The sequence below is a fragment of the Chaetura pelagica genome, unplaced genomic scaffold (genome assembly GCF_000747805.2).
Source record: "Chaetura pelagica isolate M959 unplaced genomic scaffold, ChaPel_1.0 scaffold363, whole genome shotgun sequence".
NCBI classification, from domain to species: Eukaryota; Metazoa; Chordata; class Aves; order Apodiformes; family Apodidae; genus Chaetura; species Chaetura pelagica.
Window position 1 is genome coordinate 603,991 of NW_009952720.1, and position 24,843 is coordinate 628,833.

The window sequence follows — 24,843 nt, forward strand, 5'->3', positions numbered from 1 at the left end:
ACAAGGTGTAAATAATCACTTTTGAGACAATTTGGAACATAAAGATAATCACATAATTCTCTAAACGTAACTGCATGGGATTTTATCCATCATTTTGAAGATAAGCATAGCCTTCGATCAGTGTTTCAGGCACTGCAGTCATCTTAACCTTCCATCATAATTCTTCCTGAAGTTCAGGTACTGCCTGTCTTTTTAGGCATATCATATTTTTACTTCAAGTAGCTAATGATATTGCTACTGTAAAACAGTAAAATAATAATTCTTGTCTATGTAGCTCCCACTAGCACTTTGACTAGGTCTTGAAAGACTGTCTAAAGTTTGCAAGTCTAGTTGGACACTTCTTTCCACTGCACTGGAGTGTCACTCAAAACACAGTCACATGAAACCCATGATTTATGTGACCCCTTGACTGTGCTCTTTTTTCCCTTCATCTTCATTTTCCAAAGCCAGTGAACTGTATGATAAATAGTTTAAATAAACAAGTTTTAAATGAGCTCTTTTATGGATCAACCTGACACGGGGCCAAGGTTGTACATGATAATGCACCAATTTTCTCCCTTCCCATCATCATGTCTTCCCGATTCCTATAAAGCATTAATGACATAAGTCTTCCAACCACTGGAGAGTGAGAGACCTAGCATTACCATCTGTTTTCTCAAATTTAATGGAAGAAGCCATTCTTGCCCTTCTGTAATCTACATGCATCTATCTCAGTTGCTAAACTGTTCAAAGAGATGCAGTTTAACAATTAGCGCAGGGTCACAGCGTGTTAATGGACTTAACTGCATTTTTTTATGCATATATATTGGTGTTCAGAAAGATTAATGACAGAAAACTGCATTAATTAATCATCTTAATGAGCCTGATTGTTTCTCTAGAGGGAATGCAAGAAAAAACAGTTGCCTGCAACTGGAGAACTTGTGCTGTCTTCCACATACGTCTCCGTATTGTTCAAGTACCCTGTGGCTACTAATCCTCAACAACACAAGACTCACTCCAGAATCCTACAGCCTCTAACAGCAGCATTCCTTCCTAAGAGCACTCTGCATTTGAGAAATGTCATTATGGACTTCTCTATTGCAGAGTGGCAAGAGGAAAAAAGCAACAACAATAAAAATAACCCATTAGCATGGAGGGGGTGTGTTGGTGGTCCTTACTCCCTGTAAGTACCATTCAAGACTCCAAACGATCACTTTCCAGGCAGGGTAACAAAGTTTCTTTTAAGTTCAATTTTTGGTTTCATGTACCACCTAAGCCACTGCTGTTTGGAAATAACAACGAGCAGCCTAACTCTGGCATGATTACCATTGAGACAAATCATCAGATACTTCCCTCCCAAGAAGCTGGTTTCTCTGCTCCTGACATTATGGCTCCTGTCACATTAAGAGCTCCTTTTCTACTGAGAGGAAATAAAACTTCTGTTATTCTTAGTTTCAGCTAATGACCTTTTACCACTCCTGAACAGAAACTGAAATTAGGCTGGAAAGACCCAGACCTACTGTTCTTTAAAACAGAATTTCACAAATTATACCGTCCTTTTATGATTGCTTCAAGTTACTAATGTTAATAAAAAAAAAATCACATCTTAGCTCAGCTTTCTGGCATTAAACAATGCAAGAGACATACACACCAGCCTTATCTACAAGTCCACCTCAGAGGAGCTACCTGCAACACAGATGTCTGAAGCTGCCTGCAGTTTGAATTTCAAAAGCTGTCTGTATCAGCCTACATCAATCACAGGAAAATATAGATCTGTTTTTGCCTTTGGAGCAGGTTAAAAAGAAAAAAAAAGGTTTTTTTAATATATATTTTTTTAAAATATTGATTTTAACAAAAAGCAAGGACCACTAAGAACATCAACAAACCAAATCTTTCATCAACCCTTTGGACAAAGTCCCGTGGTAAGTTTTTTAGCTCTTCAAATAAGTTCCTGCCAAATAAAAACACCCATGCATGGTGGCCACACATCACCTGACCAAGCATTACATGTTGTGGTGCTGCTTTTTTATTTGCTAAAATTTTACAGTCACACCAGATGCATTTAAGGAGAAGCCCCCATTTAGGCCAGGTATCTTGTATTTGTCATTATACCTATTTGCCCTGAAGCATGCAGACATGTCCTAGAAGTCACATAATTAGAACAGTTAATGAATCATTTTAATACTCTAAATCCTTAAGGGTCTTGGAACCTCTACTAGATTTCATAAATTTCCAAATAGGTATGAGGAAGCAATGAAAAAAAAAATATCTAGATGATTAAAGTTTCTTTTACAGGATAAATTTACTCATTATAAGAAACCACTTCCAAGATATTCAAATGAAGTACCAGCATCACCAGGGAAAGTTCCAACACACTTTTGTACACAAATGTCAAGAACAGAGAGAAGCCAGAAAGATCATTTTTTAAAAAAAAAATCCTCAAGTGTGTTCTCAGATAAAGTTCTTAACAACATGTAGCTGATTAAAGCTGACCACGAAGTCCAAATCAAACTAACACAATCCCTCCCCCAAAAGGAAACACTTTAAATATGTAAAGTGGAGCCTTCAAGAGGTTAAATATATAAAATTTAAAATCTGATATACGGTGAAATGTCTGAAATGCCTTTAGACCCATGGCAGAGCCAGAGTGCAAAACCTAGAGGCCTCACACCACTGACAACAGGCAATATCAAGCACAAAGCTTTAGGAGGACAAAACTCCCTCTTGCTATCTCTGATGAGCAGACCATCATGTCCTTGCTCTCTGCCAGCACCTACTGCTAGGAAAGCTTAAAATGAAGTTCATTATAAGTAAATTTTTACACAAAAGCCAGCTGTAGCAGTGGATTGTGGGATGAGGTGCAATCTGGCTATTATTTAAGAGGTCCTCTTCCCAGCTGGAAAAGTTATTCTGATTACTAGTATGAGATGTTCACAAAATTAGTCCAATTACTACACTGAAAGGATAAATTCAAGGGAAAAAAACACAAAGAGGAAAAAAACACAAAGGCTGCTGAGAGAACAGCCCATGGAAAACAGAAAACACTGGTGGGTTAACTGATCAAGCACCACAGATGATTGCAAAGCAGAAAAGATTAAGGAAGACAGCAAGTCACTCAGAACCCACCAGCAAATCTCTTCACAATTCTCAATCATGACAAAAATCACAAGGCTCTTTCTACAGCCCTGGTGGATGGTTACCAAGAGATCCACACCAGCATATGTGTATCCTTTCCAGTAGCTTTCACTTACAGGCAACAAACTAAGAAACACAAGTGCCTAATCCAGCAAATGTCAACATCTACATTTTTCAATGTTACGGAGTCATATCCAGACTTTCAACAACACTTGAATAAAATCCTGCAACAAACATAGAAGAAACAGCCCATTCACCAAGCTAAGTAACTTAACCTCTGAGACAAGGCAGGACAGACCTTTGTGCCAGATAAAAGACTTTTGCTTAGGAGATAAGCAAGTCAAGACACCTTTGAAGTAACATGGCAGAGCCAATTGAACAAGTCTAAGTAAAGCAATGTCACATATAAACCATGTGCTGGAGAGCAGTAGAGACTCTGAGCTTGCTCACATGATCATATTTTCTTCTGTAAGAGAGTCATGGTCCCAATGGCTTTATCAGATTTAATGAACACAAGGAGTGAAATAGCTCAATACCCCCAATCTTTTTTCCCTTTGCCAAGTGCTCTCTGCAGGAACTCACTCCCTGCCCAGAAATCAAACCACAGTTTTCTGCTTCTTCCTCTTCCTCTCCTCCTCTCCTCCCTGGCAGTTGAACACAATCTGAGTTAAAAATCTTGCACTAAAGTTTTATGGGATATACAAGCATCTTCGCTTACTGAACACTAAATTAGCTACCCATAAAAGAAATATTGTAGTCTATAAAAGCATGATATAGCCAGACTCCAAATCAGCTCGTTAAAGAATCAGACACCAACTCCTACTTCAGCCATAAAATCCTTCACTAGGCAGGAAGGAGAAATTTTGAATAAAAATAGTATAACAAGAGACTGCTATGAAACAAAATCTGCCTTTAAAAATTATCCAGTACTACAAATACTGCTTGTACTTGGTGAATGTAACTAATTTGACAGGAGCAGTAACTGGAAACAGTCTGTAATTGACACACTGATGTATTTCTACTCTTGATTTAACATGGAAGTCTTCAAATATTTTACTAGTTCCCTAACTGGAAATAAAATAGCAATGAAAGAGAAAAGACCCTCACTGTTCACAAAGAAGGGGACACAGATGGGTTAGCTCTTCAGCCAGCATTCCAGCATTTCCTAAACCACTAGATCCAAATTTGTGCTAATAATTTCTTTATTATAACAGGTCATATAAACTTGAAGGCTTCCATGAGTTTCAACTGAGGAAAAGAAGGGTTTTACAATTTACAAATTTACAAATGTAAATTTACAGCCATAGATTCATTACAAACAAATCACAAAGTAAAACACTTCAGTGCAGAACATATGAGAAAAATTATTTGCTCTAAAAGTGATTTCTTTTTGAAATTAAGAATATGATATTGTCTGACAACTACTTATTATACATACAGGTGCACTTTGGATGAATAAGAAGCTATATTATCCAGAAAGCAAAAAAGATTGCCTTTGAACACAGCTACCTAAAAGAATGCCACTTAGATGAGAATCTGGTAAATTCTAAAAACTGATGCACATGGAGAAAAAAGACACAACCTGACTGCCTACCTATAGCAGGAAAGGCAACTGTAAACTGTAACAGGTTGCTAGTTTCATATACTTTTCCACTTCTAAGATAAATATACCCTTTGATGAGAGGCATAACAGCCCTCATGCAGCTTTTACATTTAGAGTATTAATACATGTGTACAGAACAAAAATCCCTCTTTTCTTTGTAAGAAAAGTTTTGAAAACCCCACGTCCCCAGAGGATGCCCTATAGCTAGGTGAAGAGAAACTGCACTGCCTATGGAACTAGATGCAATGCAGATTTCTGCTAAAAGTAACTCAGTTGCTTGGGCTTTGAAATCCAAGAGTAAATATTCCAAGAAAAAGAAGAACATTTCTGTTTAATAAATAAATAAATAAACAAACAAACAACAAACAAAAACCACCAAAACCAAACAACCAGAAAACACACACCACAAATTATTCATGTTATCCTGTTGACAACAAAGCCATCAGTTCAGGTAGGCCTGCTTCAGAGCTGCTATTTATTCCCCCTCCTCACCAGTTTAGTTCCACGACAGCAGCATAATCCTCCCGCTTTGATCAGCTGCAAAACTGCTTGTTTTAAACAGACAGACGCACAGAGCCATCAAATTCTGCTGTCACTCATCTCCTTGCAGCCTCCCCTGCCTGAAAGTGAGCACTGAGCAGCAAGTAACTGAGCTGGATTCCTTAATTAAAGATCATTTGTAAATAAATATATGTACAGAACACTTATTAAATAGGCCACTTTTTTATTAGGATCCGAAGTGATAAATTTTCTCCCACACACTGAAGGAAAGCATTGAAGATGAATTTCAAGTCAGCAGGCAGATGCAGTGCACCACAGAGCTACGTAACCAGAGCTGCCTCTTCTCTTCCACCTCTTCTCAGAGACAGCCACGGTCTCTGCAACTGAGCTATCAACTTGCCTCTCCATCAATAGTTCCACTAGGCATGGTGTACCAGAGAAGGCACTGGATAAAAACCAGCAAATTCACTCTCAGGCTGCATGCTGCCTGCTTTTTTAGGTTCCAAATACCCATTTTGAGCCTTTGCTTCCAGTTCAAATAACCTTATCACCCACCAACATGGGAAAATTAAGATCTAGATAACTTTCCAATGAATATCAGTGCAACTTTATGCAAACTAGACAGAATTAGGGGTGAGCAGTCCAGGAACTGCAAGGAAACAGCAGCTGCATTCACTTCTGACATGGCAGAACTGAACTAAAAATCAGAAGCAGGACCTAGTATTTTAAAATCTCATCAATGTATGTCTTGAAAAATTAAAAACAGAACATGACCAAACGATGACCAAAACTGAATTTGAACAAACAAATAATACTCAAACACTTTATATAGAGAAATTGCCAACTCTGACCATATCCAACACAACACTCAAGCAACTAACCCCAGTACTTCATGCCCTTTTTAATTTTTGCTATTTTCTGTAAAGAAACCTAAAATGAAAAAACACAGAGAATAACAAAATATGGGTTATTGAGCAGTCCAAGATATATTGGCTTAGCCTAGACAAAAGGCTGAAAAAAGTAAACACATGAATGGGATAAGAACTCCCAGTGGCAGTTTTCTTCATTCCATTAGAGCCAAATATTGTCATCCTGAATAAATAAATAAATAAACAAATAAACATGAATACCACCATCTCTTTGGGTCACAGTTAAAAGCTACTCCTAAAAGATTAAAACCTGTATGGACATTGGGCAATATTCTGAGAGATTTATGGTTTACTTCCCCCTGCTTAGAAATGTCACAACAGCCAGACCCACGTGAATACTGTGAGGTCTGATGAGTATTTGCAACAGAACTCAAGGAAGTTGTGGTATTTGACACTATGTATAAGCTTCTTCCTTTCACTCTATATATATTTATTTTTAATGAGTATTTCAAGTGGGATATCCTGTAATTGGTATAAAGGGATTATACAGCAACATTACAGGACTAGAAACTGACTGGCTCCATTCTTCAGTCTATGCTTTGACAAAAAGACCATTTTCCAACTCCAACATGATTTTGCCAAAGTAACTGCAAAATATTCAGAGAAAAGAGTACAAGCATAAAGTGCAGTTTCATGCCAATCCCTGCTTCTCGCAATATTCAGAATAAATCTCACTGCAATATTTTGATTTTGCACTTCCAGCACAGTTCAGTATAGGAGTTAATAAAAATGAAGCCTTCAGCTACCAGAAAGTTAAGGCAAACTGGAAGCTTATGATCGAAATGCTTTGGCTTCAATATTCAGTATTCAAAAAAGAATAAATTCAAAAGCCCACACAGCATCAACCACAATCTTGAGGTTCTTGTGCCACTTCCCCTCGCTGGAGCAGAAATTGTTCATTTATCTGCTGCTGCACATGGTGTTTGTCCAGCAAAGGTAACAGAAAAATTGAGGTATTGGCTGGGAGCCATAACGGCAGCTCTCCAAAGGATCCATGTAGGTGGAAGTTATGATGGGGAAATTCAGAAGGCAGGATGAGAATACCCACCCTAGCTTTTTTTATCCTCTTTAAAGAGTAAAGCAGTGCACCTAAGTGAAATTCTCAGATGTTGATCTAGTTGTATACAAAAGAGCAGACAACCCCAAGACTTCTCTTGCATATTTGATAGGCAAAAGCTTCAACACATCTTAGAAAATAATTATCATACCAGTCACCACAGAGATCAGAGACCAGTCACCACAAGCCACTTGCCACAGCTGGACAATTTTCTCTCACAAGAGAGAAAAAAGCCAAAACACAATGAGAATTGAAGCTAAGGATAAGACAGTGATGAAGCAGAAACATCTCTTCCCAAACTGAGCCTATTATCACCCATACACCTCAATAACCATGAAATCACTCTCTAAATGGATGGAGGGTGGCAAACCCCTCTGACATACCCTGCCTGCCACATAAACTGGATTCAGTACAATTGGCTCGCAAAGTAGGAGACTGCAGATTTGCTGCAATTAAGGTCTGCTGCCTTTGGTTTCAAAATAGCCAGATAACATTTTTATGTAAGTTAGGTAAAGAGACCAAAGCCTTTAAGCACATGGCTAAATACGGAAATACCAACCTAAAGGATCTGGCAACCTAGCCTCACTGTATTAGCAGCTGTGGGGGGAACTTTGTCATCTGGCCAGAGCTCCTGCATCAGCAACTCCTGACTGACAGCTGAGCTGTACCAGCCTCCCTCTCCGTGTCCCCAGGGAAATGAATTGCATGTCTGATGACTAATTCATTACTGGGATTTGTGCTTAGACAAGCCCGAGCCCAGATCATGCACCTTCCAACGCTGAATTCCTCCTCAGCCGGAAAGCGAGCGGGTGCACATCTGCTCCCTCCAGAGCACGGCATTAGCATGCGGCCACAGCAACCCAGCTCCATCAGCTGGGAACAAAAGCTGGAATTGAATCTGTAGGAGATGGCTGAAAGCAGGAGAAACTGAAAGGGAAATTGGTACAGATCGATTCTAGCTGAGCTGCATGGGTATTTCTGAAACTGCATGTGCAGGCTTGAAAGCTCTTCTGTCTGTACCTTTGGAGCCTCTGAAAGTCAAGCTCAAAGTCCTATTTAACACTGACAGTAGCAAACCAACCCTCCACTGAAAGAAGACACGGGTGCAGCTAACACCAGAGCCAAAGACACCAGCTGGAAAAGAACAGTGTCCACATATACACCAAAACGTGAGCCAGGAACCAAAAGCAGCCTGGCAAACTCCACTCTATGTTGCAGCCCCTCTGAGAGCCAGGGGACCAGCCCCGACCCTGCTCCTGGCAGGGTACAAGCAGGCACATGAACCTGTTCACCCCTTCACTACCCTTCTTGGCTCTTCACCTTCTGAGACTTCACCACAAAGAAGGCATCTGCTGAAGAGAACAGTACTAAAGCTGTGGCAGGGCTCCCCGTTGCTGAGGTGTTGCTGAAACTCACACCTGATACGGGGTATTTTTGCAGGATCTGAGGTGCTCACCAGAAACAACAGCCACCTTCCAGCCAGGATCATTGCAGCAGATGGGGCTCATCAGGTGTGGCAAGCCCTGCAAGCTCAGCATCCTGTCGCAAACCTCTCTGCCTCCAACTGCTCCAAATTTCATTCACAATCCATATTTTACCAGCTGACCCTGCGAGACATGAAGCTTTAACAAACAAGTCTTATTGACGTCCTACTAATTAAAATTACACCATAAATGAAGACTGTGTGTTAAGAGCATCAACTGCAGCATCTGAAAACCACGAACACAGCTTCTATACACACAATTATCACTTGTGAGCACTGATGTTGGTCCAGTTTGATCATGGAAATGCCAAAGAAATTCTGACTTCTCTTTTCTTTACCCTCCCTGGGAAGCCATCTTGTCCCTAGGCAAATTGAGTGAATTGCAATCTCCTAAAGGCTTCAAAGAAATCTTTTCCTGCCCCTGTGTTCACTGAGGTCTAAGCAGAACTAAGCCTTGACCCAGGCTTCCTAATGAAGAAGTGTATTCTCCTGTGGCTGGGCATGGGAGAAACTGAACCTTCCCCTTAGGCTGCTGCAGAGCTTAAGGACCATTTGGCAAATATAAAAGACTACGAAGTAATATGGAATGTGGTATCAGGCTCTCAGCTTATTTATTTCCTTGCTTTCTAACTGCTACTTCTGATTAGGGAAGAGTCAGACCAAAACACTGAACAACAAGCCAAATTCCATAAACCTATTTCATACTATTTACCTTATAGCTGATATACCTTAAATCAGCTAATCCTGCCCATTATTACCTCATTTTAGTGCATCGCCTGTGACTCACCCCTACAGCTGGGCTCACCAGGGAGCTGCCTTTAAAAAGCATACCTGGGTTCACAGATTAGCCACCACACTAAATGTGCATTAAAAACACAAAGATATTCACAATGAACTCATAGAAATGAGTTAGAATAGGAAAGGATAAGAACAAAGAATGGGGGCTTAGACCAACAATGCCCTTTTTTCCCCTATAGCTGACATGTTAGGGGACTGGACACCAGACAGAATAGTTGATATTGAACTGCTCCACCTCTACAGAGGTAAGGGGTTCTGCAGAGCCACCCTGGAGAGCTGAGGGACGACAGGACACCAGCAAAAGACGTACTGGAATAGCAGCCTTGGCCACATGTCAGAACAAGTCTGACACTGTGGGACAAGATAGATCCGGAGTTAACAGCTCGCACCCATCTTTTCTGCTTCTCTGCACTTTGCCCCACAAATACGTAACAAGCCTTTATAAAGGCAGGCGAAGCAACTACAGGAAAAATAAAACCAGTATTATAAACACAGTCTGGATGCCAAAATTGCCTCTTTTTGCTATTTAGAGCACACGTTTCAGCATGAAAAGAACTCTCACACCCCCCAAATGTGTGCCTGAAGCTATAAAGAACATGCAAAATAAATTGCATTTATATTGGTATGTTATGGCATCCAATTTCTCCCCTCCCAATCACACTGCCTGCCTTTCTTGTTAAGTCAAATAGCCTGTCAGCTTCTCATCAAGAAGTAGACATTGGTTTTTCGTCTCCTAGGAGATAAACAAGGCTTCCCCTTCTGCAGAGGGAAAGTTGAGCTGCTGAGTGAACCGTCAGTGCCCACAAATGGGCTTTGCTCTGTGCCTGTTGCAATGCCAGTCACCTTCCCAGGCAGAGCAAGAACTGCTTTAAAAAACATCTTAGTGTTATTTTCATGTAGTTTTCTTTGTGATTTTTAGCTGAACAGACACAACTCTGACTCACAGTGCTGCTGCCATACAGCCAAGGAGTGTTAGGCACTCTTGTCATACCACATGTTAGTAAAATATTCTTTGTATCTCTCTACAGTTTTCTTGAAGCTACATCCCATTTGAGTTCACAGGGGAAAAGAACCATAGGATCAGACTTTTTTTATATTTAGGCCATACTACTTTCGGGGAGAAGGGTTTCCACAACCAACAATAACTAAATGGCCATATAAAAACTGAAGAAAATACTGTTGAACTTAATTTTTTAACTTTGGCTTTGTAAAACTAAGGTGCTGTAAATTTTGCAGTAGCTAAAGATTATATATTTACAAGAAGTAAAACTATGCTTTAAAATTAATTCCTTACCTATATAAGGTATTATAAGGGGTCAAAGCTGCAAGGCTACAGTTACACTGTAAACAAAACAGGTGAAATACACAATTAGCCTTCATTTTTACTTCAAGAATCAGGAAAAAGAAACATGACCAGGAGCGGGTTGAGTTCTTACCAAATGCTTGCTAATTTTTAAATTACTTCATCAAAGAGACAGAGCTTCTCATGTTCAAAGATCACTACTGTGATAGCCACTGCATGACCTTACAGCAGGTTAAGGTAACTCAACTGAAGGGGCTGATCTAGCAGGAGGGTGCCCAGGGACAGCATTCACTCCTACACTGCATCACTCAGAGGCATCAGGATTCCATGCGGTACTGGCAGGTTGGCCATTTTTCACAGGCATCTTCTAAGCAACTCCAATGTAGAAGAATGAGTTTTCCTTCCAGGGACATTCTGCTCATTCCCTTTGCCCACAGCATGCATTTTTAAAGAGAGAGAAACCAATCAAATTTAATCCATATTGTATTATTCACCAAGTGGCTATAGTCTCATCCAAAATCTTAATTGTCTAATAATTCAAGTCACCTATTTCAAACACAGCTCTAAAGGAATGACTAGAAACCCAGAGGCTGTCTCCTACACACACACACTAAATCTTGCTGTCGAGATGTCTAGCAGAGTCTTTTCTTGAAACAAAGCAATAAATACTGAGCTCTTGTATATACATGTGCAGCACTTCTTAATGTCCACAGCCAAAACACTGCTTGATGTTTCACCATTGTCTCAGGAGTGCATCAGTGAAGGCACAGCTGTCTGTCAATCTTCCAGCTTTGGGAATCTTTTCCTGCTCTCTAACCCTCAAATTTTGACCACTAACATGAAACCTGGCACAGACCAGTGAAATGACGAGTGCTGTTAATTCCTCTTAACCACTAACAAGGTAACAGATTGGCATTTTTAAATTACTGGGAAGCAAATGCAGGAAGGAAAAATTAAAAAAAAAAAAAAGACAGAGTTGAGCATTTCTGATGTTGCTGTTGCCCTACGTACATCATCAAGGAATGATCTACAGCCCTTCTGCAGCTGGACTGATAAGCTGTTGGCAGGCTCAGAAAAGAAGCCTGTCTCTATGTGCAGTCCTTTCATACAGGTTGGCCTTGACTACCAGCTCCAGCTTTCACTGTTACCTCCTGAGCTCTTTGATTATCCCAGGTTTAATAGCTCTTAGGACTCAACACCAAAGGACGCTTAAGAAAAAAAGAAAAAGGGTACAGAACACAATTACATAGCAATTAACTGCCCATCCCTAAGCCCAGAAACAGCCTTGAACCTACGGTCTTTGGTACACTTTGAATTCAAGTTGTTCACCTGATGTGAACACCCCAAAGCTCTTTGAGCTGCTGGGGAAGTCACCCAGAATGCATCAGAAGACAGAGGAAAAGAAAAAAAGACTTGCTCAGCAACAACACAAGCTTCCTGGCTTCTGCACACAGATGAAGCAGCAAATCAACCCAGGAGAAGGCCACGAGGCAAATGGAAAGTGTGAAGAGGCTCAGCCTTTCCACCAACCACAGTCACAAACTTCAGAAAGAAACGGTCATCTGCACAATCCATCTTTTAAACCAGGTCCCACCACAAACTTCTGCATGGCGATCACTTCACACCAAAGCACCTCTGAGGAAGACACCCTGTCACAGCAGAGTTGGGGCCATGCTGCTCTGAGTGAACAGAAAGCAGCACACGTGGGGACAAAGCAACCATGGCCAGTCTCAGTGCTGACTTGCTGTGAACACTGCACTGCTTTTGACAGGGAAAATTATTTTTACATGAGAACAAGGTACTCATCAATAATTTTCATGTAGACGTCTATGCTTCAAAAATTTTGGTGGCCATCCAGCTATTCTCTCACACAACTCTGCACCCCACTCCAATCATACACACTGTTTATCTTTCAAATTTTATTGCCCAAGGGTAAGAGAAACCAGACGTCACATCCTTCTTGAGATGCTGGTATGTAGCCAAGTTCTCCTGTCCACCATTTGCATGCTCTGGAAGCTGATGTTTTAAACAAGATCAAAAGCCTGTTTTTCTATAGCAAATCCAATACCTGGCATCAGGTCTCCAACTGAGAAGAAGACTGACAGGGATTGATTTATTTATGTTTACACAGTAGTTATAAATACAGAGGCCTCCAGACTGAATTACAACCTGCACAGAATCAAGGACCAGCATCTAGGGTGTAAGACACCAACGGTCGCATGTACCCTTCAGAAGGACCCTGGTCCCCATGCCCTTTGTGGGTGTGCAAATAAAGTGAAATAAAGACAAAGCATTCATCTGCTTGTAGCTGCTCCACAGGAGGTTCATGTGAAGCAGTTCTGCTGACGATGCCCTCAAGCCTAAGCATTCAGTTGTAAACAAAACCTCAACCTGCTATAAAGTAAGCTTATGCAAATTGAAGTCAATGTTTATTTTGAAATAAAAAGACATCTGTACACATACAGACAAACCTGAAACCTTTTGTCAACCCTAAAAAGCCTGTCTGCACATGACAAATGGAAATCATCAACCTCATCACTTTCTTTGGAAAAAAAAAATGTGATTTCCCACATTCTGCTTGTTCCCCAAGATTACTTATCACCCTAAAAAATACTATTAAACTTATTTAGTAACAGAAATAAATTCAAACTAAAGATTTGTAACTGTCAGTTAACATGGTATGTGCTTTACAAATGAAAGCAGAAACTAGAGGGTAACCACACAGGACATGCTGCCAGTGCTGGCACTCTCCACATGTCCCAAACTTCCACCTCTTGCTTTTCCAATCTAATGCAAGGTAAAGAGGTGAAAACACAGATTACAGGTACCAGCAGAGGAACTTGCTTACCACTGAAGGTTTTTCCCTACCAATCAAATGTTATTTTAATATCACCTATTCATTACGGGTTTGACTTCTGCCTCCAAGCAACCCCACTCCCAACTCCTACACCGTTACACCATTCCAGCCCCTCAACAACAGTGATGCCCATTCAGAAGGTGCTGCTGGAATTCAGGATTGGGGTTAAGCAGAATAAATAATCTCTATAATAAAAGGAGATAACAAAATGCTCTCGTACCATCTGATAGTACACAGTTTGTTTACACAAGTATTAAAAGGAAGGTTAAATTTCAATATCTAAAAGACAAATATTCTAGGAAATAATATTTAAGAGCAGACCCTGTCCATTCAAGCAGATAATCAGAATGAATAATTTACAGCCACACTTTCATCTCCACTGCAGCTGAGAAGAGCTGCATCATAAGGAGCTTGGGGAGATGCCGACACATCTGCTCACCAAGTGGAATAATCAAAAGGACTCCAAGCAACAGTGGTCCAGTAACCTGTTTTACTCAGGTAACAAATGGGACAGGAAGCAGTGGGAGGAATGTAAAAAAAAAAAAAAAAAAAGAAAAGCATCATGCTCATGGTGAGGTCAGTATTACATGCTTTTGCAATACTGCACACTCTGTCTGGGAGGAAACAAGCTCTATGCTGGGTTTTCACTTCTAAATTGTCAGTTTCTTCCTAAGGGCAGGGTCAATGAAGGGTACCTGCTCACCATGACCTAGCACACTTCCATGTGGATCTTCTTGCTGTGCTTCAAGGACTTGGAAACTGAGAATAACATCACAACAGCACCAATTAATCCAGACTGCTCCAGTAACAGTAAGCAGCATGTAACAAACAGCTAACAAAGCAAACATGCATCAAAGAATTCTCCAGAAATTCAAGCAAGTCCCATCATACCACTGGGAATCAAGCATCATTTGATACTTTATCCAGTGATGTGTACAAGATTGAATTAAGAAACTACACACTAATTTTGTACAGATGCTGCTCAGGTGGAAGGATGGTGTGGTTTCATCAGGGAATACATTGTAAAAAGATGATGAGCATCTGGAGGAGTAACACTGGCATATAGAAAACTGTCATTACAAAGTAGGTAACAGAGGAAAAAAGTATCTTTGAACAGATTAAAGAAAACCATGTACAGCTGGTAACTGCCACAAAAGACATGCATACTGTCTGGTATCACTCATGAAACACAGGGAGCCATGGCACCTTGCAGTAGTGTCAGGGGATGGCTATAAATAATACCCTCCTACCATACAGCCTTGACAAGTTTTGTTTATTCACATCTACACAGCTTTTGGTTAACAGCACAGTCTGTGTTTTTTACCCAAAAATAGAACAAAGCAGATGGACAGAGGTATGATTCAATGCAGCACAACAAGAAGGGTCACCATAGAACTAGATCACCAGCAGTGCAAAAATTGCACCATTTAGATCCATGATCCTGTTCCTGGCAATGCTTTATCCTCTAAAGTAGCACAAGAACCATCAGCCACAGAGCTTAAGTCATTCCAGAGTCAGCTTTGTTTATCCACATCCCAACCACAAACAGGAGATTCACAAAAACAAACCAAATGAAAGCTATTAATGATGGACTGCTCACCTATTACCTGCCTTGCCTATTACTTACACCATGCCTTGGTTTAGGTAGCACTTTCTTGTGTGTTTAAAAGAGTTTCCAAAATGCTTCCAGCATACTACTGCACAAGACAGAGCATTTCTGTATGCATACAAATCTTACCAACTGATAGGGCAAGCAGCCTGCAGCAGAAATCCAAAACTCATTCACAAGTCCTGAATTACACAGCCAGCTGAGCAGAAGAGGAGCTAGGAACAGCCTCAGCTTTGGTACACAGAACTCCCTTTTCTTCACAGTTCAATGTATAGGTAAATAAAATACAACTTTGCACGTCTACAGTATGTCTATGATAATTAGAAAATGGATTTTAGAGAGGCCTAAAATGAGATGACATTAGGACCACACTGGGAAGCTGGGTTTCAGCAGCACATAGTTTCTGTTTTAAGCCCAAAATACACAGGAGTATCCATCACAAAATCAGCATTAAATTGGAAATATGCAGACCAACAGGCAGCCCCTGGCAAAGACTGCTACTTCCTCCGCAAAGTTCAAGGGACACGCACAGTTTTCAAACAGGAACCCAGAGACTAACAAAGCAAAACAGTCTCTAAGCAGTGAGAGAGGGAAAGAAAACACTGAAAACAGACTTTTAAAAAAGCCAAACACCAGGAACATACTCAAAAAACACTCAGTAAACAAAAGGTGAGGGAATCGGTGTAGCTGCTCTCTACTTAAAGGTGGATTAGGCAAGACAGAGTTAAATATGAGTGGTTCAAAATGGTTCTGATTATTTCATTCTCTACAGTACACACAGAGACCAAATCCCACCCAAAATTAAGAGAAGATACTTTTCCTACAATGTTAGGTCCTTTTGCAGAGGTTTTTAAACCATTGAAGGTGGAAAAAGCACAGGTTAAAAGTCTGTAAACATTTAGAAGAGCATAAGTATAACATTGTATCATTCTATTCTTCACCTTCTCTCCCTTTGCCAAATGCATTTACACAAACATCACAGCAGATTACAGAATGCCAGTATACAACAAGCACTGAAAAAAAAGAAATCAAAATGCTTAATTATAACACTTCAGAGATAGCAACTCAAGTAGCAGTAAACTCAAAGCTAGCAACTCAAAGCCCATCTTGAAATTCTAGGTATGTAAAATCCAGTAAGTCACATTAAAACATTAGACTACAAGATTTTATTAGCACAGACACCATTAACTTTCATTATCAATAATAAACTGATAGATAGAAGAAAAACAATCTTGTAAATGCTCCAGTCTTCCATAAAACTAATGTTGGGCTTTCAAGCAAATTAGTAAATTGTCTTTAAAAGTTAATAAAGATAGTTAGTCTGGCCTACACAAAACACTTTAGCTCCTCTTAGCTAGAAAACTGACTTTATGCTGGTGGGCAGAAAGGTTTGAGTGGTATGTAAACAATTTTGCCACTCAAAAAATAAAGGAAGATTTCTCTCTTTTGCCAATGTATTGCTGGCAAGTTCTCCTCAGTTTCCCAAAGATAACCCATAAATCTTAGATGATGCTAGGACCTTTAGAAATCTAGGACTAGGGCTTTAGAGAAAAGGTTGATTGACAAAATTAGCAGGCTGAGTCAGGTGAGCAACCAAGTGCAAGGTTGAACCTAGGTATTATACTTGTCTGAGCACTGCTTTCAAAGAAGTTTTCAGCTTAGGGATTATGCCTCTGAAGAGTAAAACTAAAGACTGGCCCATCACATTTAGTCTATTAACTATTGCAGTTTTTGTTTAAAATTCCAATGAAAGAGCAGACAGAGGTGAATAAAAAAGCCTAATATATCACATTATTTTAACTATGTCATATCTCATTTCCCAATTCTAATCAACACAAGAAGGTAGTTAATAAGCTAACATTAATAGTGACTAGCATTATTCATGTTACCCAACAGACTATACTGGAAGCAGCAGTTGTTCTGCTCTATAAATACACAAGAAAGAAGCTCAGAGCCACAGGCAAAAAGGTTAGGGAAATTAACATTGTGCTGCAATCAAAGTGAAAATAATAATGGTAAGGAGGTTAAAAACAGTTTGAAATCCACATGAAGGGCAAGAAAGTAGGGAGTGAAGCAACATAAAGGCAAAAAAACATTCAGTACTTCAAAGACAACTAAAGGATGAAGATAAAGAAAGTAAAAGGCTCTACTGAGAAATTTTGAACAGATCACTGCTTAATTAAACAAATTATTAAAAATACAGAGAGCTTAAAGCCAAATACTGAAATTAAATAATCTAGAACGCCCAGTGGCAATAAACACATGCAAACAAGAAAATATACTCATGTCCACATACGAGAGGTAGCACAGCATTCAGGGAGGACACAGAACGAAAGAATCAGACTCTTCCAGCTCAAATCACCAGTAACAAACCAGGGACCAGTATCTCTCTAGCACACTTATCTGCCAAAGTGACTGTCACAGGGAAACAAAGGTCTATTCTCAAGTGATGAAGGAAGAACTTCTACCAGTGAATGTCCTTATAAGCAAGAGGAATCCAGCTGTTGAAATCCCTAACTATACAAAGACATTTATTGTCCTAATGACAGAGGACAAAGAGTTCTAACAATCAAAAATAGCACGTAAGCTGTGAAAGGCCAGGCACTTGCCCATCAGTGTATTAAGTTTACCAATTTAGGAGGACTGAGGACAGAAAAGTAGCAGGACTGTGTGTCCAGCACCCAATGCCAAGAAAAACATGATGCTCAGTTACAATTTGCTTACCTTCTATAGAAGGGGCCTGGTCCACAGCTGCATATAGCATTTCTTTCAAAGCCTGCAAAGGAGAAAACAAGAAACACAGCTAGCATTAAAGGAAAAATAAAATACATTGTTTTGACATGCCTGTTTGAAAACAAAAGCAATTAAAATCCTTTTATCCTCCAGACTGACACAAAAAGCTATGGAACATGACATCAACGCTATCACATGTATTTCTGTTAACAAGAGAAACACAAGTTCGTATTTACTGACTACTTTGTCTAAGGCCTGTTAGCTTACCAATCTAGAAAAATTCTCCTAACTGTATTTTTCAACATCTTCCTTTAGAAAAATGTTTCCCGATTGGTAGGATGTTGAAGGTTTACATTAAAACAAAACCAAAAACTGTTGTGTGACACAGAAAGGAGTTTGTCAAGGCAATCGGAGAAAAAGCAGCCTCAGGGATTTATTATCACTTATCTAGGAGTACCAAAATACACATCCATCTAAAAGATGAAGACAACATGATGAAGGAGATTAGAGAATCAGAGGTTGATAGCCTTCTCTTGAGGTGGAAACTGAAGGACAATATTAACAGTGGACAGAGTTATTAAGCAGGTCTTCATGTCCTAGAGGCCCTGTGAGCTGCCTTACGGATGCCACAGAAGCAGCCACTCACCCATGCTCAGATTGCTGGTGTGAGAGCTGAGGAGTGCAGGCAGCAGGACCTGGAGACAACGTGGTACTACAGCCAAACGCTGAGCACCCCTGGCAGGAATCACTCCCCTTACCAAAACCAGGAGGAAGGCATGACACCAGAAACCTCATCTCTTGCAGCTCCTTTTCAGATGGACCTTTTTTCAGACAGTTCTTAAGCTATTAGTATTGTTCCAGTCATAGACTAAAGATTTGCTCTCTCTCACAGCACAAGTGCAAGCAAGCACCACACAAACTGAATTCAGATTTATGGCTGAAGTAATAACTGAAACAATAATTTTGGAACTAGAAGCCACCAGGATGAGCCCATTCCTACTGGAAAGTGGTTTGTTTGCACACACCCCACATGACTCGACAAAGATGGGCATCTTAATGCACATAATGAATGTGAATAGGCTGCTACAAGAACTACATTTTGTTCCCTCAATTTTAGGGCCCCAGAGACCTAACCACAAAAGTAATTCAGGTCTTTCTAGTTCCTGTCTCTTCTGCCTGTTTCCCAACATATCCTATCCTTCCAGAATCCTATACCCCTGCACACGTGTCATTGTCCCCCAGGTCAAAACACCCCAACCTAAGTAACAAACATCCTAATACCCTTAAGGTAAAAAGCACAAACTCAGCAGCTGGAAACTGAGCACTGTTGTAACACGATGGTTACAATCCTGTTAAGTAAATACAAGGTCTAAAGAACATGTCTGTTTATCACAATGTATCTCAGGTAGCAGGCTACACTGGCAGCTCAGACAGCTCTGAAAGGTTTGGCTTCTGAGTCCAGAGGTCTCAACAAAGGTCACTTGCATAATTGTTTTCCCAACTGAGCCACTGCCTAGCGATCCTCGTTCCAGTGGCACAGCTCTCCTCCACACTCAGTGCTTTTTAAAAATTCCTCCCAAACAGTGGCCACTTCAGTCCTTTCCCCCCCCATGACTCACTGGTCAGCAGCACATGAGCAGCCTCAATGCCAATCAAGTGGTCAAAAAGCCTTCCCCCTTTTTCATTCTTGCCGACCTGGAAATTTTTCCATGAACTACATGGCATAGGAAAAACAAACCCAAAGAGATATCAAATTGAGAGTCACTGTGAGAAATTACTAAAGTGAGAAGTTCTGTGGTAAGAACTCCATCCCTTAACCCACCCAGGGGTAAACTCTCACAGGGTACTTCCTATCTCTGGCTTTTTCAGTCATTTTAAAATACAAACTTAAAAAGACCATAACTCTACCAGTCCTGCATTAAACAAGGTTGAAAGCTGAAGGTGTCAGCCATCCCACAGACCTCTTCCCAGGCAGACTGACATATTACAATCTGGCAGCTGCAGGGCAGCAGATTATGTTTCTGCTTACCTGACCTATATAAGTAAACCAATAACCTGAAAGGGAAAGGCTCAGTGCTCTTTCACACCTAAAGTATTTAGTCTTTGAGATGACAGAATTTTAGAAATTGTTTCCAAAATTTATCCATCAACTTCAAACATTTAAGAATTACTCTTTCTGCCCTCAAGCTAGACAAGAAGGGTTATTTCCTCACTTGAAATTATGCTAGTGACACACCTTGCACACACAGTAAACTTGTATAAATGTGTATCAGAGAACCGAAAAAAGGCAGAAAGAAAACACACTTAAAGATGAAACTGTCAGACCTCAACAATGGACAAATTCAAGGACAAAAAGCTTAAAAAGCTCCAATGAAACTGTTGTTTGAAATGAGTCGTTTTCAAACCTCTTACACTCTTCTAAGCTCGTCCCCTAACAGGCAGAAGGACAAATAGTGAAATAGCACGACAGATTTGTGTCAGGAGGTGGCAAGCCGGAGTGTGAACTGCCTATCATGAAGCTGGGTTTGATGAGCAGAATTGGCCCCCTCCCAAAAACTGAACGCCTGTTTCTGGAGGAAAGGCTCCGAGGGCAACCCGCTACCTCTGCTATTAGTTTCATTTTCCCCAACTTCCTGCTGGAGGTTGGGCCTCAGAGAAATAATTTTTCTCCCCTAAAGGCAAAAGTACTTAAAACACAGTCTGCTGAAAAGGGAAGTCACCTGCTCGTACCTTTTACCCACCTCTCCTAGGAACTTTGCACCTGGAATACGCTCTGATTCTCCTTCTTCCACAGATGCTTCCATTTCAAAGGTATTAGGCACTTTTGCTTTAAAAATACCATGAGACTTCTGCATCCAGATAAACAGATGCAGGCCAGACTAACTGAAACAAAATTGTCACCTGGCAACTGCAAAACCACCAAATTTCCATCAGCCAGATATGCAGGCATACACTTCTGGGCAGAAGTCTGGGCAGCCAGAGCACCACTCTCCTCTTTCTCCTAAAAACACTGCAGAGATGGACACGAGAGCAAAGGAAATCTGCAGCTTGATTTATAGATAAACAGAGAACTAGCAACCCAACAATTTCACTGCATCTAAAAATGTGAATAAAATGTAGTTAAGTACTTCAACATCAAAACTGTCCCTTTATATTGGCTTTATGTATTGTGTTGTTGCCAATCACAACAAAGCCTGACCATTCATGCTGGCTGAGGTTTTGAGAACCACCAGCTGGGTTGAGTTTGCGTTGTAAATGTGACACAGAAAATTTGCATGTTTCATGCAATCCTTAGAAATGAAATTTGGAATGGAAATTCAAATCAAGTTAATGGAGGTTTATGTAAGGCCCTGTGTTAACGATGATGCAGTCACGGCCAACGTCTTTAGGAAAGGCTGAATGAAACAGCAGAGCATACGTCATTGTTTTTCCTCTTTTCTACAAGCCAAGTGCTCTTTCTCAGAAAGCAGACTGACAGTAATGGTCACTGCAGAGCTTTTGCTAAAAGAAAATCAGAATCTAAGCCATAGTTATCAAAGTGTATCTTCTGTTTACCTGTTTAATGAAAGCTAATGGGTTTTTTCTCTAAAGCTCTTCTACTGAGCAGGTATCTGCCCTAAACCCAGGCAACTCTCATGCTTTCCACAAGAGCAGTTATAACACTTAAACAGATTCTTGCTGGAGGGAAAGATCACATGATTTCTGAGGACTGTAAATTGTTGAAGACCATCTGAAAGTTAAACTACATTTTTAGGTATTCAAAGCACAACAGTCTCATTCTTCTTCCTGATATTATCAGCTACAGATGACACCCTCCTCCTAGTCTGATGGTGAGTTTATGCAAGGCAAAGCTCCCCGCAGCCACACTCACTGTGCATCCCACCAGAGATACATCACCTGGTGAGGATCTCACAACTTACCTGGGTCTCACCACAGTTCAGGACTGTCTGACTGCATGAGTCACCCACCCTCCAATAGAAATAACTACAAACTTCAGAGTAGAAAAAACAAGACAACTACATGTAACCTTTATGATACAGAATGACTTCAAAAAAGCAATTTCTAGACCATCTTCTAGTCCTTTCATCAGCATCATGAACTTGACACGGGAAGTCCCTGTAACCAGGAATAATCTTTTCAGAGCTAAAAACCTACACAACAAGATTTCTCAGATACAGTGCTTGATTACTGTTTTAATTAAGAACAGATTTAAACAGCCATATGAAGAAACACAACGCTATTAAATGCACATTTTTATTTAATTATTTTACCATGATGCATGCTGTAAATCACATTGCACACAAGTAACAAAAGTGGCATTTGGCCTTAGGTTTGCTCACCAACAACTCAGAATTTGTCTTGACAAAGGAAGGCTGCAATTTTTTTCCCTCAAGTACAACCAACAAGTATTCCAAGGTAGCACCAGCCTTTTATGCACCACACCCATACGACCCCCAGTCACTGAATAATAAATGCCAGACTATTCCACTACTGTAATATGCATGAGCAGGAGGCTGACTCACATTCAGCCAGCTGTAACAAGGGAAACAAAGAGTTTTGAAACTTATTACTGAAAAGGAAGGTGAGGTTTTAATTTTTGTTCACTCTACATTGAGCTATCTATCCAAGGAGGAGGTTGCTTGAAGTCTAGAAAGAGTAACAAGCTGGAAGAAGTTTTTACTGAAATCTATCTCTATTTTAAATTGGGATGGGGGGAGGGAGAATGACATAATGACACTGCCCTAGTTAAAATATCTGAAAATTAACCTCCTATAATGAAAACAGGAGCTGATAAGCAGCAGAGTTCTTCACACATTAATCAAGGTGCCATAGTTCACTGGGTCTCCTTTACCCACCTCTACATCTGTCTGGTCAGCAGGCAGCCAAATCTTTTGCCCTTCTATTTCTGCCTTGCTTTCCCCTCCAAATCTTCTCTTTGAAAGATTTGCAAGTTTTCTGCTTCCAGGAACAGAAAATAACTCTTGCACAGACAACCCATCAGAGACACAATGCAGAACTAAGCTGGTATTTTACTTTATCAAGACAATGGATGTCCTCCTTCACAAAGACTGCATCATTTGGTCATTTAATTCTACCCAAGGAGATCACAATTTTGTTCAGAAGCCCAATCTGGCTGCAGCTTTTATTGAAATGTCCATTCCTTTGCAGTCAGGTAAAGGAAGACAAAGATACAGTCAAAAAGGCAGATAGAAACTTTTCAAATTCAACCTTATAGCAAAGCTATACCTAAGCATAAATATATAGCTAAGATAAACATGACTCTCCTTGCAGATGTGTACAGGTTAATAGGGATACTAGAAATAAAGCGCTAGAAATAAGCCTAGAGAGAAAATACAGGCTGAATAAACTGAATAAGTGATAAACCTGAACCTAAGCAACCAGCAAAAGCTGGCACAGTCAAAACTGAAAAGCTCTGTTCTGCAAATAATTCGCCATGAACGCAACAGAACTTGTTCAGAAACGCCCCAGTGCCAGCGGTTCACCTGCATCAGGTACAAAAAACCCCCAACCCTCCACAGAACAACAAAACAAACCCGAGGCAATTGATGCTTTTGAGTCCCTGGGGGAAGCCAGGAGCGTTCCCGAGCCCTCCCTGGGGGAAGAAGCCAGGAGCGTTCCCAAGCCCTCCCTGGGGGAAGAAGCCAGGAGCGTTGCTGAGCCCTCACTGGGGGGAGCTGAGGGTCTGCTCTGTCTCTAGTATTAAAGCTTGGGCACAAGGATGACCTGTTGGGGGTCAATAACTCACCAGCAGCCCCACAACCCTGGTGCACTTTGCTGACCACTGAGAGTTTGGCAGCTTCTCTGAACTTTGGGCTCCCCAGTGTCCTGGCAGGATGACAAGCTGGGTCAGGGCAGAGTTGTGAGTCCTCCCAAGCTCCCCCAGCACTTGCAGTCACTGATGGTTTCTCCTCTGGTCCGTGCTGAAGAACGGGAGCAGGAAGAAGCTGCTAGGAGGGCAAAAGCCCAACTCTGGGAGGTGGATGAGGAGGAGTATGATGCCCTCCCTGAGGAGAAGAAGGCTGAGCTGAACGATGACATTCGACGAGCCCAGAGGGAGAGGAAGCAGAGGTTTGTGAGCTTCCCATGGGTCCCTGAAGGGTCTCCCTGCCCTGGAGACCTTGGTGGAGCTCAGAGGGGTTACAGAGCAAAGGCCAGAAGTGTCCTTTACAAGCAGCACAAGGATGGGCAGTTCCACCTCCCTGGTTCCCAGTGGAGGATGGAGCTTGCCCTGGTGAGCTGCAGGGAACTGGGCTCTGTCCTCTCCTTGCCACCATGTCCCTGAGTGAATGATTGTGATTCTCCTTCATCCCCCTTCTTCACCCAACCAGAGGGGTTGTAGGGTGGGTTGGTGTGAGGTGAAGCTGTGCTGGCTTGGTTTAGATGGTGGTCCTGCTGGAGGTGAAGCCCTTGCAGTGCTCAACTCCCAGGGTTCTCCTGCTGAGTGGCTCAAGCCAGAGGGTCTCAGGCTGCAGCTCATCCTGGGAGAAGCTCTGACTCAGCAAAGCAGGAGCACATGTGGGATATAAGGGTGATTCATCCCTGCTGAAACTGGGAGGAACTTCAGCCCTTCTTCAAGCCCTGGCTGCAGTTGGTTTCTCCTGGGAGGAGATCACCAGGGCTGCTTCAAACTGGGATTTCCAGGACAGGCAGCATGAGTTCCCCATGGTCACAGCTGGGTTCCTGCAGGAAAGAATGACATGGGGTTAGGATGAGATGGGGGTAGGAATGAGGGTAGGAATGAGATGGGGTAGGAATGAGATGGGGGTAGGAATGAGATGAGGGTAGGAATGAGATGGGGGTAGGAATGAGATGGGGGTAGGAATGAGATGGGGGT

General features: G+C 41.1%; 2 protein-coding genes across 2 annotated transcripts in view; one reads left to right on the plus strand and one right to left on the minus strand.

Moving 5' to 3' along the window:
- XPR1 (xenotropic and polytropic retrovirus receptor 1) overlaps window positions 1-18,026 on the minus strand; it is a 95,061-nt gene extending 77,035 nt beyond the window's left edge. Inside the window, exon 1 of the mRNA XM_009994630.1 lies at window positions 17,979-18,026. Within this exon, the coding sequence (XP_009992932.1) occupies window positions 17,979-18,018 (40 nt within the window). The 5' untranslated portion in view covers window positions 18,019-18,026. The remainder of the gene's footprint in view (window positions 1-17,978) is intronic.
- A 5,416-nt stretch (window positions 18,027-23,442) lies between these two features.
- ACBD6 (acyl-CoA binding domain containing 6) overlaps window positions 23,443-24,843 on the plus strand; it is a 101,267-nt gene continuing 99,866 nt past the window's right edge. The window contains exons 1-2 of the mRNA XM_009994667.1: window positions 23,443-23,500; window positions 23,831-24,240. Of these exons, the coding sequence (XP_009992969.1) occupies window positions 23,443-23,500; window positions 23,831-24,240 (468 nt within the window). The remainder of the gene's footprint in view (window positions 23,501-23,830; window positions 24,241-24,843) is intronic.